The sequence below is a fragment of the Barbus barbus genome (assembly GCF_936440315.1).
Source record: "Barbus barbus genome assembly, chromosome: 5".
NCBI classification, from domain to species: Eukaryota; Metazoa; Chordata; class Actinopteri; order Cypriniformes; family Cyprinidae; genus Barbus; species Barbus barbus.
In genome coordinates this window covers 3,694,375-3,711,854 of record NC_136733.1, presented here as the reverse complement: position 1 = coordinate 3,711,854, position 17,480 = coordinate 3,694,375, and the positions used below count along the sequence as shown (strand labels likewise).

Sequence of the window (17,480 nt, the reverse complement as noted above, 5' to 3'; positions counted from 1 at the left end):
GATATAATCAAAATTGTTTATTTTGAATCCTTGCTCTAATTGAATGTAGGCTAAATGTCGTCAGTGCACTGAACTTAACTAAATTTCAAAATTTAACATGACTATAATAATAATAACAACAATAACATACTGGTTAATACAAAATTTTAGCCAAATAATCCAGCAATTAATATTTGTGTAAACAAATTTATTGGTCAAAACTATACTAACACAACAACATATAGCAATATTAACATATCACTGGCTCTGGGTTATTTTTAACACCCTTTTTAAGCTAGGCATTTCATTTAGACATGTTTACCAAATATATAGTTTTATAAAATTGCTGTAGGCTACAGTAAAATCTGTCAAATACCAACTTCAAGATTTAATTAATTGATTTACCTTTTTCTAACTGGCAGCCTTAAGTAATATAGCTAACACTTGTTGCAGTCCTACTATATTAAATCTTGCGCAAATATAATTATACTAATTATTATTATACTGATTACTAATAGCGTCTACGCTGTTGCCCAACCCACAAAAACGTGTGTGTTATGATCATATCCAAAATTAAAAAGATCCAATATTAAAGATAATTGAATATAACCTAAGTATTAATCCAGGCGTTTATCCACACGCACATCATACGTCATTGCTCACGGCAAGGGACGCGACGATCGACACGTTGATTGCTTAGTTTGCAAAGCAAATGCACAAATCACACCCCATACCCGAGCAGGCGTTTATGACCACTTTGCGCGACCGCGTCGCTTCCATTATGAGCGCGCATACCGCGCGTCTACATTTGAAATAGCGAACTTGAGCGCGCAAAAGACGCGATATGTGAACGGCCCCTAAAAAATCCTGTAATCAGCAAACGCCTCACAATGGAGACGAACACCAAACGAAAGTGAACAAAACACCACTGATCCAAACAATTTAATGTCGTTGCGTTTACCACATTTAATTTTTAAACACTATACATGATATTTTTGTGTTAAAATATAGGCCTAGTTTAAATGAAGCAGTAGAAAGTGCGCGGCGTCCGTCTCCAACAGAGCACGTGTGACTGACTGATCTCGTGCAGCGCGCGCAAAATATTTAAAATTCTTCTTCAGATTTTTACCCGCGGGTTAAAGATCATGATTAAAGGTACATACCGCCACCTACTATATTGGAGTGCATTTTGTATGATCCTCTTATTTTGGTAAAATAATTAACATTTTACAGATTCTGCAATTTTTTTGACGGTAGAACAAAATGATTTAAAGTTTCTTTTTGTATCTGAGGCAGATTTTTTTATTTTTTTGCAATGTATATTTTGTATTTTTTTGTTGGCTTTATTGTTGTGTAGTTTGTATGTCTGTCACCTTGCTACAAAACTATAATCAGCAGGGGATCAAATAATTTTTTTCCCCACTAAAGCATGTGGTTTCATTTTCTTTTTGGTGATATTGTAATAATCACGAGGAGCGTCAATATTAATGTGCTTTCCTGTTACCTTAATTATTTCTTAGATGTTACTTGTTTATTTTTAAAATACAAACCTTTGGTAAATCATTATAATTTGCTGAGTATCCTCATAAAATGAGTATGTACCCCATGTGGCTATATTATATGTATTTGCTAATTTTATCTGAAAATCTCTGCATTATTATTTTATATTACATTCCTGCAAGTATGACAGAAAATGTACTTGCAATTGTTGTCCTGTGGCAATTATATATTAGACCCGATACATGAAATGGTGTTTGAGTGTGACCTGCACTGTCAGAAAATGATATCCACAGTAAAAAGTTATTTAAAAATACAGGTAAAACACCTGTAAAAAAAAAAAAAAAAAAAAAAAAAATCAATACAGAAAATGTCTTCATATTAACACTGTAATATTATTTTTATTTAATAATAAATTATATTTTAACAAATGAGGATGTCCCCAAAAGGAAGTTTTAGGGGATTTTATCAGGTTTAGCTCACTTCTAGGAACAAATTTGTCCCCAACATATGCTTTTGGTACAAACACAGACACATAAAACAGACGTGTTCACTATATTAGTGAGGACAACTAATAGACTTCCAGTGTTCTTTTTTTAATCAGTTTAATGATATTTTATTATTATTTTTCATTATTTATATATTCTCATAAACCACCCTCTTAAACATAACCCAATAAAAACCTCTGCAGACCACTAGATTTAAATAAAATTCTGGCAAAATATCAGTGCTGGTACTATAGATCTTGAATGAATGAGGCATTTATATAGCGCTTTAAAGCGTATTGTTGTACACCCAAAGCGCTTTACAATCATATAGGGGGTCTCTCCTCAACTACCACCAGTGTGCAGCATCCACTTGGATGATGCGACGGCAGCCACAGCACAACGGAGCCAGTGCGCTCACCACACACCAGCTACAGGTGGAGAGGAGAGAGAGTCATAGAGCCAATCAAGTGGATGGGGATTATTAGGAGGCCATGATTGACAAGGGCCAGTGGAGGGAATTTGGCCAGGACACTGGGGTTACACCCCTACTCTTTACGATGAGTGTCATGGGATTTTTAATGACCACAGAGTCAGGACCTCGGTTTAACGTCTCATCCGAACGACGGTGCTCTTTTTGACAGTATAGTGTCCCCATCACTATACCGGGGCGTTAGGACCCACACAGACCACAGGGTGAGCACCCCCTGCTGGCCTCACTAACACCTCTTCCAACAGCAACCTAGTTTTCCCAGGAGGTCTCCCATCCAGGTACTGACCAGGCTCAGCCCTGCTTAGCTTCAGTGGGCAACCAGTCTTGGGATGCAGGGTGATATCTTAGTGCTGCGTTTGACACTGTCGATCATAACATACTTCTAGAGAGACTGGAAAACTGGGTCGGGATTTCTGGGATTGTACTCAAATGGTTCAGATCATACTTAGAAGGGAGAGGTTATTATGTGAGTATAGGAGAGCATAAGTGGACGTCCATGACATGCGGAGTCCCACAAGGCTCAATTCTTGCACCGCTCTTGTTTAGCCTGTATATGCTCCTACTAGGTCAAATAATGAGAAAGAACCAAATTGCCTATCACAGCTATGCTGATGATACCCAGATTTACCTAGCCTTATCTCCAAATGACTATAGCCCCATTGACTCCCTCTGCCAATGCACTGATGAAATTAACAGTTGGATGTGCCAGAACTTTCTTCAATTAAACAAGGAGAAAACTGAAGTCATTGCATTTGGAAACAAAGATGAAGTTCTCAAGGTGAATGCATACCTTGACTCTAGGGGTCAAACAATTAAAAATCAAGTCAGAAATCTTGGGGTGATTCTGGAGACAGACCTTAGTTTCAGTAGTCATGTCAAAGCAGTTACTAAATCAGCATACTATCATCTCAAAAACATTGCAAGAATTAGATGTTTTGTTTCCAGTCAAGACTTGCAGAAACTTGTTCATGCCTTTATCACCAGCAGGGTGGATTACTGTAATGGTCTCCTCACCGGCCTTCCAGAGAAGACCATTACACAACTGCAGCTCATCCAGAACGCTGCTGCCAGGATTCTGACTAGAACCAGAAAATCTGAGCATATCACACCAGTCCTCAGGTCCTTACACTCGCTTCCAGTTACATTTTAAAGATTGATTTTAAAGTGCTTTTATTCGTTTATAAACCACTCAATGGCATAGGACCTAAATACATTGCAGATATGCTCACTGAAAATAAACCTAACAGACCACTCAGATCATTAGGATCGAGTCAGTTAGAAATACCAAGGGTTCACACAAAACAAGGGAGTCTGCGTTTAGCTATTATGCTGCCCACAGTTGGAACCAGCTTCCAGAAGAGATCAGATGTGGCACATATATGTAAATAATTTGCTATGCATATGTGTCTAATTTGTATATAACACATAATTAAAAAAGACATATCTCACATATATTAATAATTATATACATTCCATATATGGCAATACGTTTATTATACACATACATAAACATATTTTTGTATGAGGTTGGCTTATATGTCAATATATGAAATTGTCCCATTTTCTAATAGGATTCATATATGAATAGGGCATATATAAAACATGTATTGCATATATGGGTATTTCATATATGCACATATATTACATTTCCATATGGGATATTCCTGGCACTGACAGATCTGTAGGCCTATTGTTTTTCTTCAGTTCAAACTCTGTTATGGTTGGTGTGAACAGCCAAATCTGTCACCGAGTAGCATTAAAAGTCAAGACATTTTTTTGGTCTCACTCAATTGTACACAATTTTACCGAAATGTAATTAAGATCTCAGGAATTTTTATTTGAGGTACTGAGGAAATAAGAATTCAAATAGCTGCTATACAGATGTTTGTGTCATCCCAAAAAAGCTCAAATCATCATTCAACATGTCAGTAGCTCAAAATGGTCAAACAAAAGTATTTCATGTAGGTCCTTTACTGGTCAAACACATTCCCATCCTGAAGGTCAGAGGTCAAAGCAGGGCACACCGGTCAGGACCCAGTGAGACCTCATGCATCTGGGTGATCAAAAAATCCCTTGTTCGTGTATTCAGTAAATACAATCTTTGAAAAAATCTTTAAAGGTGCCATAGAATGAAAAACTGTCTTTACCCTGGCATATTTAAATAATAACAGTTCTGTACATGGAAATGACATACAGTGAGCCTCAAACACCATAGTTTCCTCCTTCATATGTAAATCTCGTGATTAAAAAAGACCACTGAAAAACAGGCGAATCAGAACATAACACCGACTGTGACGCAACAGTCCGGATCACTACGCCCCCAACATTTGCATAAACCCGCCCTTGTTCTAAGCCGGCCGAACCATCAGAAGCTCTGCAGGTATTGTAAATAAACAAGCGCGGACAACAGCGAAAATAACACAATAAATTTTATGTTCCAGGCCGTGCAGGGGGTGTGAAGTGCAGGGATGGGTTGGTGTCTGTATTCAGAAAGGCACAGAAAGCAAATAACGCGAGCCACTAAAGGGACATGGTTCGCTCCTTGCTAGCGGTAGCCTGTTACAGTACATAAGATTTCACTCTCAGTAAGGAGAGATGAGGATGATGGCGAATGACTTACAGATCCTGAGCACCACTGACAAGCATCTGATCTTGTGAAATGTGTGGTAAGTACTGTTGCTCCATAATGTAAACATAGTTTGTGTGATCGCGTCTCTTGAAAGTGAAACTATAACGCGATCCGTTCAAAAGCAGTTTCAATGCCTCGCATATTAATAACGGCTCCCTGATGCCCGCGTTTTATATACAGTATAATTACCCGACGATATAACTGCGAGAGAAAGTATTTAAATATATATTTTCCTCCCTGTGCTTCCTTCTTGCTGATGAGCCGTACTGTGAAACAGCCAATCAGAGCAGAGCTCATTATTATTCATGACCCTGCCAAATAAGCCAATAACAGACCGTTTCATTCTAGGGAGAAATCCTAGGGTTGTAAATGGACATATAAAATCGTTTCTGGAGATTTTTTGCCCTTACCTAAGCCACATACCTTCTGTGTAGATATCAGAGAACAATTTAAAAATACTGTATCAATGCATTCTATGGCACCTTTAAACTTCAAATTAGGTTTATAATGAAAATGTGACCCTTTTCTTTCCCTTTTCAGCCACATGATAATGATCCTCTACATGAAGACCAACCGTCACAGCTCAGAAGATGCAGCACCTTCAGTGAACTACAGCGGTCTATGTGCTGTTTGCTGTTTTGGCTTCATCTGGAAGTAAAGGGGCAATGGAAGGTAAGGACAAAACACACACACACACACACACACAGAACACTTTAAAGAAAGACAGAAGCATTAAAGCTGCGGTCCCTCACTGGACACTTCAGGAAGAGTATGAAGATTAAAAAGTGCAAACAGTTTCCCTTCATTGTTCTCAAACATCATCAAAGATGCGTGCACGAGATGCAGAGGTCGAGAGGTAATGTCCTCCAGCGTACCTGCAGAGACACAAGTCAATTAACTTCAATGTAAACCTTGAGAATGCCAGGGTTTCAGATATTTGAATTTTTATAAAAAATTCATTTTTATAAATTTCTTCTTATGTATATGTATATATATATATAAATAAAATTATAATTGGGGCAAACATTTTCAGCCAAAAAAATCAAATAAATAACTGTTGTCACAATCCTTCTTTCTCTTTTACATGGGTAAGAAGTGTTGTATAAATTAAAGAACAAAATAAAAATGAAATATTTGAATAAACGTAACACTTAACTACAAATATACTATGTTCAAGGTGGGTCATCTTAGCAATAAAATATTTAGAGTATTACAGCATGCATGAGAAAAACATTATTTTCGAGTTTTGGTTCGGTTCCCGTAACTGAAAGTAATGCATTTATTTTATAGATATAATAATCCAGACCTCCTGTTATCTGTTTCCAGCGGTTCTTCTCCAGTGAAGTCTAACGGTTCAACATCCTGTAGTAACTCAGCTTTGTCACTTCGATCTCTACGGGACTGAGCTGCACACAAACAAGTCACATTTTACATAACAGTGTCAATATTATAAAATTCATCAATTATGAATACATAACAGCTCCATAAGATTTCAATTTTCGAATGTTTCAAAAGTTGTTTCAATTCAGTTCAACAGCTGTGTCAGTGTTTAATAACAATCTCAACGATTCAGCTCAGTTCAGTTCAAATTTTGCTCTCAACTATCAGTGTCAGTGCATCAATAATATTACTAAATATTAATTGTCTTTTAACTCAATGCTATTCTTACCAAGAACTTGATTATTGCTCAGAGCATCTTGCAGGAGTGTTTTGCGACAGCGTGAGTCCTCCTCACCTCTGCCAGTGTCTGTGCCGGGGCCATCCGTCTCCTTCAGCTCGGAGTACGCACTTCTACTCCTCCTGCTGTATCTTTCCCTCTGTTCACTATAGCGTTCCCTCCATTCCTGACAGACAGAGACATGATGAACCGGGTTCAGACAGGCAGCAGTGATTACATACATGCATCTGTTCTCATTAATCATTTAGAGGCAGTTTAGCCAGAAACAAACTCACTCTCCGTCTGCTCTCGCCATCCTCTGTTCTCTGCCGTTTTCTTCTTTCTGAAAACAAAAGCAACTTTTAGAGCAATTGTAAGACGAACATGTGATGTGTGTGTATATATAAAATTAGCAATAATATCCAGTCCAAGTAATCATTTACAGTATTTCTTAGGAATGTTGCAAATACATCAATTTAAAAAACATTTAATGTCATTTTAAGAGTATATCTGCTAAAATGAGCTGTGATTAGGAATGCATTAACATAGATGAACAATTCTAATTTGAATTCACTGGTCTTTAAATAGGAAACTGAAGATTGTTGGAATAAAGGGCTGGAGTCTGTAGTACCTCTCCGGATGAGTTCCTTTCCCTCGTCCACCAGGTCAGAGGTCAGATCATTCTCACCCATGAACTGCTGAAAGCCCAGCAGATTCAGACAGCGTGTGCCCAGACTAGAAAAACAAAAGCAAAGCAAAGAGCTAACAGCCTTCCAACAACAGTCTGTAGAATATTAAAAAGCCAAACACGTGAGAATCTGTGTTGGAGTGAAATCCTACCTGAAGTAAGTTGCAATGCATAGCAAAACGATGAGCATAGGATAATAAATATAAAATCCATTCGCGATGAATGACAGGACCTGCATGGATCCCATTATCTAAAAGAGAGATTATGAATTTAAGTGGGCAAAAGTATCAGTAAAGCTGGATTATGATCTAAAATTATTCAACATCACAAATGAGTGAATCATTTTGATCCACAAATTAATTTGAATTTGCTTTTGTATGGCCGACTAGTTTACCTAAAGATATATTAGACTTATACGACTTGGATATTTTAATATTGTCTCAGAGTATCCAAAAAAAAAAAAAAAAAGAGACTGATTTGAAAAGTTCAAAACACAAATTCAGAATTTTATTTGCATTATCAATGTTTTTTAACCGAGTAATATTGCATTGATACATTTAAATAAGTCTAAAAATATATAATCATGAAATAAATATATACATTACATATATAATTATAAAAAATAGAAATGAATGTTTTCATTTAAAAACACTGATGCTAATTTTCTAGATGCATGCTCATGTTTATCTGTGAGAGAGGCGTGTGACTCACGGAGTTGTACGCCGTCTTCTCTCTTTGCTGATGGGAGATGGTGGAATCCATGTGAATCACACCCAGAAAGTTCAGACACAGCGGAGGGGTCAAACGGCAAAACAACCTGCACAGCAATCACAATTATATGCAGAATACTGATACAGCAGCTAATCAAAACAACCCGGAGATGATTTCTGTTACAGCCCCATGGTGTATCGTACATGCCGCTGAACTGCAGGCTGTAGGCGTCCGTCTGGTGGTGAGGGGCCAGGTAATAGTAGTTAAAGACTCGGATCCGGAACACAGTGGAGTACACACAGTAACACAAGAAGAATATGGTGACAAAACACGCCATCTAGTGCACAAAGACAAAATAACAATGGACAGGTTTTAGTTTTACAATCCCTCAAACCATTTTTAGAATTAATTCCCAGCTGATGTAAGTAAGCCATGCTTATATTTTTGTAGTTTATAAAAGCCTTCTAGGGACCAATGTTGCAAATTAGCTCTTGCAACAAACACTTTTACTTGCATTGGTTGATTGTTCTTTGCATTTTTATGTAAGTGTACTGTTACTGTCTCCATTCAATTAAATAAATAAATACTCCAATTTACTCAAAAATGGTTTTTAGCCAATAAAATGTGCAAATTTTGGTTTTATAGCCAGTAAATTTGCATTCTGGAGTTCATTTTGGACCCTGGCTTCAGCTCTTAGCCGTGTTAACGGCAGTATGCAGCTTTCTGATTGGTCATATGCAGCCTTCTCCAATATATGTGTAGAATTGTGCTTGTGTTTTCTCACCTCTATGTAAACGTAATTGTAGTCTCTCTCTGCGAGCTGGATGAAGACGGCAAAGAGAGACAGAACAGGCTGTGTGCTGAAGAAGGTGCACTCAGACCAGACCACGGCTGCAGAAAACACGCACAAAACCACAGCCAGCACGCGATAACACCACCGGCGGAAAACACACTCCCAGTACCACTCTACAGGACAGACAGAGAGATGCATGAGGTTACGACCTATTCAAACTGCTCATTTACATCATTCATTACTTAAGATTAGTGATTTGAACAAACCCGTAACCCTAAATATACAACTTATTGTGCTTCAGACATGAATGACACTTCGAATTGTTGACCACATGCAATCAGACTTATGATTTTAGCCTGTTGTATGACAAAACAGGGAAAACTTCCACTGAAGGAAGCAGAGATTGTCTTATTATTGGGATATACCAATGTCCGTAGCTCTACTATTGGGGAAAAAAAGCGTAATCATGGATCATGTGTGCCTTGATAACCAATCACATTACAGCCTTGATGTAGCTGAATTTCATGAGTTGTACGACAGTCAAATACTACTTGTGGATACCACTGAAATGAATGAGAAGTACCATAAATTCAATCCTACCTGTCGCGAAAATGTCTGTGACTTTTTTTTTTTCAGTGTTAACTCTGAAAATAGGTCAATCCAAAATGAATATTTAATTGCAAACGTGTTGAAGATTATATAGGCTGTTGATTCATTAAATGAGAAGCTGTTTTCCCACAAAACCGGTTTATTCAGCATAGTGAAGGCTCTCTTCCATTGTTTTAAAGTCTTCTTTGTTGGCTCGCTCATTGTGAATAGACCCTCACGCTTTAAAAGTGTCATTGTAGTAAGATCAGAAAGCTATTTTCGGCTCAAAATAGTTTGAATATATTCACAAATGTTTTCTTACCCACGGTGGGCGTGTACAGGTACTTGCTGATCCATCCAGGCGGTTCTGCAGAGGGGAAGCTGTGAACGAACTGGTGGGTGGAGCTTGTCTCGTTTTTGGCTACATCCTCTAAGTGAAAAGCCTCGTCCAATAGAATCTGCCACTGAACTTGCGTACGGTTATGCCTCTGAACAGCATAGATCACCTGACAGGAGATATTAGTACAATACAATTCCATTACATATATTTTGTTAGAAATAATAATTTGTAAAAATGTATATTTAACATAAATCAATTATTATGTTATAATTAAGGCATAAGTCAGTCAATTTGCTTATTATTATTATATATTCTATAAACCTGCAGTGATTTTATTACCTGTTTATGTAATTTGACTAAACTCTTTTTACTAGGATAAGGGTTTCCTTTGTCATCGAAGTCCTCATAATCATCCATGTTCCTGCCCATCTTTTCCTGGTATTCTACAGGACACTGAGAAAGACGGGAGTCTGTTAATGCTCCAGATTTACACATGCACATTCAGTAGGATGTAGATGAAGTTAAACTTACCTTTTTCAGAATAGTATCAATGCATTTGCGTAGTGGATGATTGTATTTGATCTTCTCATTGACTGTTCTGACATCCTGTAAAAGTGTGAATACTTCAATATGCACTTATTTTTGGATAAGATAATGCATGGACTTTGACCAAAGAATTGATGATCTCACCTCCATGACGTCTTCCAGGTTTTCCTCGGCATCTGCTTTTTCCGTCATCAGTTTTGCTGCTTTAAAGTACGTCTTTGCCAGCAACTGCCCGTGGCACGATGCCCTCCAATAGGAGCGTGGGATTTCCACCAGGCCGTATCCCAACAACAACACCAGCAGGAACAGCCCCCAGGTGTTGGCGGCGGTAATGCCGATCGTCCGCAAGTCAGACCTTAAAACACAATTGAGTAACAAATGTTAGCTGTGCACTGGTCTACAAATTAAAGGAGTGCTGTGATTGGTTGAAAGGGAAAGATGAGGGCGGGACACACACCAGGTGAGATGCCACTTTGGATTGACGGCGACGTAGATGAGCAGGGAGCAGAAGATGAGCAGGTATGTGCCGTAATAAATAACGTTTTCTATCAGAGCTGTTTTTATCTTTCCAGAGATGGAGAAGCCTCCTGAACGTGCATACGACTGCATGAAGGGAATCAAGAGCCTGCACACAAGAAAACAAGACCTTTTAAAATTATGTATACTCAGTAAAAGCTAAATCTGTCACTGAATTTGTAATTACAAAAAAAAAGTCATAAAACAGAAATGATTTCATGTCACTAATGCTAACATAGTGGAGTTATTTGGAGCGTAACCCAATTCTAGGAGATTTCCCATTCATTTTCTTCAAGGAAATTTGAGTAAAACGTTCTAAACCATAAACCAAATTAACTAGCTGCAAGATTAATAATTTGAATTCAAAGTAGATTAAAATATTTGTAATTAATATATGAGGGGATGAACTACTCATTCTTTGAAGCGCTGCATAGAATCAATGCTAAATTAATACTAATATAATGACTAGTCATTTAAAAAATTATAACTTACTAAATTTAGTTAATTTACTAAAACAATTAAAGTTAATTTACTACATAATCTACTAAACAATCATTTAGTATTTAGTCAATACTAAATTAATGACTGTAATCATTAAAAATAATAAAGCTTAAAAATTCAATATTTTTACAGTGAATTTGTTGCTAAATATTTTAACATACACAAATATTGTATATATTAAGTTGTGTACTTGATTGCATGATTTGCAATGCTTCAATGGAGTTAGCGTTCACTGCTGAGCTTATTTGGAGCAATGTCCATTTCAAATTAATTACTTTTTAAAAAGTGAAAACATTGCAGACCTTAGTCAGAGTGGTGTCATATTTAATTTTTGACTAGAATAAAAAAAAAAATGCATTCAGTTAGTACTGTTGTTAAAGAACATAAAGATAGTTCAGCTGCTGAAATTAAAGTTCCATAAAACAGTTGTAAAGTTGTGTATTGGTGAAAATTATGATCTAGGATCTTTATACAGTGTGTGCCATTGTAAAGACTTTTAGTCTATCCCTCACAGCCTCGTTTTCATCAGTGTTAAATTCAATATGGCATTGAACCTGGTCTATTGTGGCTTAAAACATCATTTAATAATATCAGAGCTCATGGTAGGCCTGTCAACAGAACCCCACTCTTGCTCTTAATTGTGAAGAACAAGGGGAATGACGTCATTTCTCTCACCATGTCAGAGATTGTGACGTCCAGTACACCACCCTCCAAAACACAGGCAGAATTCCATCTGGGATGTAACTCCAAGGCTTATGGCAAGTCTTTAGGACCCTATAATCAGGAAAAGGTGGAATGATGTTGAAAAGTTAATGTATAACCATATTAACTCAACATAAAAGTCTTAGCACTATTTGTACAGCAGTGTGTGTAAACACACTTCACGGCTTTAGTTCTTCCTAGTGCTATTCATTACAACCAAGCAAGCGTGTTTACCTTTGTGTTGGAAATACCGAAGAGTTGGAGGAATTATCACGGTTGAAAGTTTTGCTCGCTGGCAGGTGGCCCAGATTATCGATCTTACACTGGTTATATATGGTCTGTGGAAGCAACACATAACAGGGATTGAGAATTGAGAACCATATTTGTGTTTAGACAGGAAATGTTCTTAATTTCATGCTTGCCATCTGCTGATCATGAGTATCAAGCAGGTTTTGTAAATGGCTCTAGATAAGAGCATATGTTATATGCCTTAATTATAAATGCAAACAGTATTCCCAGTCTAATTATATACACAGTGCACAGCATAAAAGAGTACACCCCCTCTAAAACTTAACAAATTCAGCAATTACTCTTTACTTAGATGACATGTTAGGGATCTTTGGAGATATAATATTCCTGCTTGATCAATTACCAAAGAAGAATGTTAAAATTATTCAGCAAAATAAGATTGTCTTATCAAAGTGATAAAATGTTGTGTTGCAAAAATGAGTAAACCCTCCTGAAAGTTACAAAAACAAAAATGTGTACAGGTTTAAGGCTACTTTTGATCAACAGGTGAGTATATTGAACCAAAACATTTAAAGACAAGTAATTTTCTGACAATTAAAAGTGTTGTATAGCCCACTGTTTCCTGGATTCCCACTCAAGTCAAAAAAAAGCTAAAAAGCTGAATTTCCATGACCTATAATGAATGGAAAAACAGGCTGATGTTGTTTTTTGACCGTTAAATGCTCTTTGATATTTTTTATACTTTTTATTTTTAAACTCAGTCTTTGAAGAGGTCATTTTGTATATAAAATGGAGCTGAAAAAAACAATAGTCCAGGGCTCAACACTAAGGATTTTTTCAGTGGTTAAAATTATTACTTGCCCTGTTAATATTTTCACCAGCCTTGCCACAAAAAAAAATAAAAATAAATAGTTGCTTTTTTCAATTTAGATTTTTGTATTCTAATAAATAAACTTGACACCAATATTTTAGATATCAATACAATTGTATAATTTTCGATTTCAGTGTTAATACCACAGCAAGAAAACAAACAAAAAAAAAACACTAGCCTAACTAATATAAAGTTCAAACATTATTAAAGGTAAGTGACAGACAGTAAATAAGAACAAATTGCAAGTAATAGCAAAATTAAATATATAGCACAAAGATAGAAATTAAATTTTGCTTAAGTTTTTTATGTTTGTAGGTGTTCAGGTACAGAAATTAAATAATTACTTCTAAAATAACATTTGTATATTCTTCACTCTGCGTTGCACCTTGATTTTTCATAGCCATTTGAAATTAGTGGCAAGGTAACCACTGCATTTTAATAATGAATCAATAAAAAAAACACGTGCAATGCTTGATTTATTTTAGACTGCATAATTTCAAAATCTGAAGCAAAAACACAATGGTGTGACTTTAGCTTTGTGAAATGATGCTATGTGAAACGGAAACACCAGCAGGGCTGAGACACAATTTCACTCTGATAGCAGGTGGTGCTTATGAAACAGTGATACAGCGTTTCCTCAGTTGCCACTGTAAACACTGCGCGTGTTAACACTCATTTAAATGCATTATACAGAGGCAAGATGAAAAGAAAACGCCATGTCAACTTTTCTGAAAATAACCAGTTCCACTCAGAAACACATTCATCTAAAATTCAATATTTAGGATTCAACATGAATCTTGTTCTGCCTGTTATGGTATTTTCTCCTCTTAGTGTCAGTCTGCATCTCTAGCCTTTGTTAATGGCCGTTTACAGACTAATTATAATAATAACGTAATATTTCCACACAAATGGCATTTGGGAAAATGACTGCAGTGCAGTTTGTGTTCACGGAACAGAAGATGCTCTAAAATAAAACAAAAAATGGGTGCATGTACTCCACAGTAAAAATGATAGATTAATCATCGTTAAAGCTACAAAGTTACTTGCCAAGACGGGGTTTTTATACTATTGTATGTATTTGCCCATTCAGGCGCAAAAAAAGACACAATTCAGGGCTCACGCGTGTCAGAGTCGTGGCTGCGCGCGAGTACTGAATGGAGTTGACGAACAAAAATCCCTGATATTCCATGACTTTGACAAAAAAATGTATAAAATTCCCTGACTTTCAATGCCTGGAATAGACCTTTTCAAATTCCGTGATATTCAAGAATTTCCATGACCCGTGGACACCCTGTGATTCATATTCAGACTTAATACTGGCAGCAGTGGAACCACTTAGGAGAGAACTGCCAGGTGACTTATTTCTTAGCATAAAAGAGGACAATGTTACAAGAGGAATACCAAATGTATTGTTTTAAGTGTGAAAATATAGCAGAAGCAGCGTCATTCAAAAACAATGGACTTGTGACAAGGCTCCTGAAATCATCAGGTCTTCAAGTTTTCATTTAGTGATGAGTGAATTTTTGCTAGAAAAAGAGCAGGAGAAATAACATGCAAGTGTCTCAGAGCCGGCAAAAGCTATGAAAAAGTGACACTTTATCTCATAGAGTATGACGCAGCCTGCAGAAGTGACATGCATGGTTGTTGTCACCACTAGAATTACCTACTGTAGCCAGAGCAAAATAAACTCATTTAACCTCTTCCAAGACCCATATTTACAAAATAGAGACTTCTTGGAATCCATACTCTGGTCTCGAGACCAAGTCAATTATTTCGGATCCAAAAGCATCCAAAATATTCTGGTGTTGCTAGAGGAGGAGTACAGTGAGAAGTGCTTGGTGATGTTCAGTGGTAGTAAAGCTCTTATATAGGGATGAATGAGTGCTGAAGGTGTGAGGGAGTTGTGCTTTATCAATGCTGTCATGAATTCACACACTACTGTGTGATGGAATACAAAAACTTGAAACAGAAGATGCTACCCTCCCCTCATTTCCTGCATTATTGGGCATTACTGAGCAGCTGTGGGGGATTCTGTGGAGACGAGCGGAGCAAAACTCCCCATTAAAGACCAGAGCATTTAAGGAGGTCGTCCTCCAGGAGTTAAACAGGACAGATGTGAAAATTTGTCATGAACTTGTACACTCAGTGCCAAGAAGGGTCAGAGCAGTATACTTAAAGTTCTGGAGGACATACTAAGTACTAGAATATTATACATTTGCTGAATTAAATCTAGGGTGTACTCATTTCTGCAATCCTTCATTTAAACAAAATTGGCTAATTTACTTATCTTACAGAAAATATTGGCATATATTTTGTCATTTTTATGAAGATTGTTTAATACATTTTAATACAATTTTGCCATCTTTACATGAATCAAAGTGATGTTCTTCATCAGTATTTTTGTCGTTTTCCAGTCTATGTATTTTTAAATCAAGATTTTCTTAAGCAAAATGACATAAGACAAGAAGACTTTTTATGAGTAACTGATCAAAATAGAGAGGGTTTATGAGCAAAATAAGAAAAATCTACTTAATTCAAAGGGAAACAAGTTTTGATACACCACTGACCACTAAATTTCTCTCTCTCTCATACTTCATACTTCAATCTGTATCTTAGGTAAAATGTACAGTATCTTGATTTAAGGATGTTTAGATATTTGTAACTGTGTAACAAAACGAAAATACTACTGAGAAAGCTATTTATTTTCTATTGCAGTGCATGCAACATTTAATGCTTAGACGTTATGAATATCTGTTCTGATTTAAAATCTTTTTAGGGAAAAGCTGAAACTTTTATGAAATTTACAGTTATTTCATAGTTACTGCATAATCATCATATCATTTTATAGAGAAAATAAAAATCTGATTTTCTATGAATGTATTTAGCTCACACTTCAATTCATACTGAGAGCACACTTCTTAATTTTCTGAATTTAATCTCATGCAGTTCAGAGCTGCAATCTTTCAGTTCCTACACCACAACACCTCTAACTACGGTCTGTACCCATGCAGGGGCTCTCACCGTGCTGACGTCCAGCGGGAGGATGAAGACGATGAGGAAGCACAGGAACCAGGCGAGGAGGGTGGCGAACAGGACCATCCGATGCTGCTTGCGAAAGTCTCCATATCGGTGGAGCAGGAAGAGCGCGAGGAAGAACACCACCACCACCTCCAGCGCGAGCGCCACGCCACTCATCCTGACTGCTCCGTCAGACCGGCACGGGACACTCCATCAAGCACTGTTTGGACAGAGAAACGTCATCAAGAATCCACATGTACATCTAATATTGACATTAATAACAAGTTCATCGGAGCCAGACTGGCAGGCATGTGTCTGTCTATGAATCAAAAACTGTGAATCTCCTTGAGAGATTTAACCCAGGTTCAATTTTACCCCAAAATCAAAAGAAAAAAATAAGAAATTATATTTTGCATTAAGATGAAGCCTATTTTTAAAATATATAACTGTAATGAAAATTGGGGGAAATAAATTAACTTTCTTTTTATCAAATGAAATGTGATAGATAAAACTAAATAATATATATATATATATATATATATATATATATATATATATATATATATAAAATGGAGTCATCTTATTATATAAAATATATCATATTTAATAATTAAAGTATCACATCACATATAATATAAATATAAACGCAAATTAATAAAATAATATAAACAATAAAAATTCCGTCTGAAGTAGTTTCATCGTTTTGATTAATGTATATACTAAATTATGAGCTAAACACTGACATAAAGACAATACAGTAAACAGAAAGTATCAGAAACATAAGTTAAACTGATGCTTCTGTCACTGCTACAGTTCATCCTCTGACCGTCAATCAAACATTACTGGACAGTAACTCACGAGATCAAACAGGCTCTCAGGACGATATCTGAAGAACGGAGAACGATCACATCTCGTGATAAAAATTAAGCAGCCCGTGATATTTTTGTACAGAACCTTTTGACGTGACACGTAACGGAGCAGTGATGCACTTCCTGTTCGCGTGGTGCATTATGGGAAATGTAGTTTTAGAGCAGTGAGTTTTACCTTTCCGTAGACCTATTTTATTTGTTGTTCTAGTCAACACAATTTTTTATATATAATTTTGTATGGTACATTTTGGATTTAGTAAAGAAGTATGTATTTCAAATAAGTCAAATACATGGAAATGTGGTGATTAAAGGTCGGTCTGTGTTTACATTGTTTTACTTAAAAATAAA

The 17,480-nt window shown here is 36.5% G+C and overlaps 1 protein-coding gene across 2 annotated transcripts; it reads right to left on the bottom strand.

Annotated features, from left to right (window-relative positions):
- Positions 1-3,910: 3,910 nt before the first annotated feature.
- Positions 3,911-17,261, bottom strand: LOC306869674 (G-protein coupled receptor-associated protein LMBRD2B-like). 2 transcript variants are annotated; one of them, XM_079416529.1, is made up of 18 exons: positions 17,122-17,261; positions 16,267-16,483; positions 12,360-12,463; positions 12,099-12,197; positions 10,864-11,031; positions 10,551-10,761; positions 10,392-10,466; positions 10,200-10,313; positions 9,843-10,026; positions 8,924-9,105; positions 8,343-8,476; positions 8,140-8,245; positions 7,581-7,678; positions 7,372-7,475; positions 7,037-7,083; positions 6,753-6,927; positions 6,390-6,489; positions 3,911-5,958 (listed from the first exon to the last, which is right to left on the bottom strand). In XM_079416529.1, exons 2-18 carry the CDS (start codon positions 16,438-16,440, stop codon positions 5,895-5,897), a joined length of 2,139 nt encoding a protein of 712 aa, XP_079272655.1. In that variant the 5' UTR covers positions 16,441-16,483; positions 17,122-17,261; the 3' UTR covers positions 3,911-5,894. The 2 variants fall into 2 exon arrangements, with proteins under 2 accessions (XP_079272655.1, XP_079272656.1); XM_079416530.1 differs by having other exon boundaries at positions 3,917-5,958; positions 6,819-6,927; positions 17,122-17,245.
- Between the last annotated feature and the right edge of the window lie 219 nt (positions 17,262-17,480).

What these genes read in the sequence shown, in the direction of transcription:
- LOC306869674 (XM_079416529.1), bottom strand. Translation starts at nt 16,440, where the DNA reads ATGAGTGGCGTGGCGCTCGCGCTGGAGGTGGTGGTGGTGTTCTTCCTC. An exon ending in TGCATTGCAACTTACTTCAG is followed by an intron (nt 7,476 to 7,580) that starts GTAGGATTTCAC and finishes TTGTTTTTCTAG; the next exon opens with TCTGGGCACACGCTGTCTGA. An exon ending in GAGCAATAATCAAGTTCTTG is followed by an intron (nt 6,490 to 6,752) that starts GTAAGAATAGCA and finishes GTTTGTGTGCAG; the next exon opens with CTCAGTCCCGTAGAGATCGA.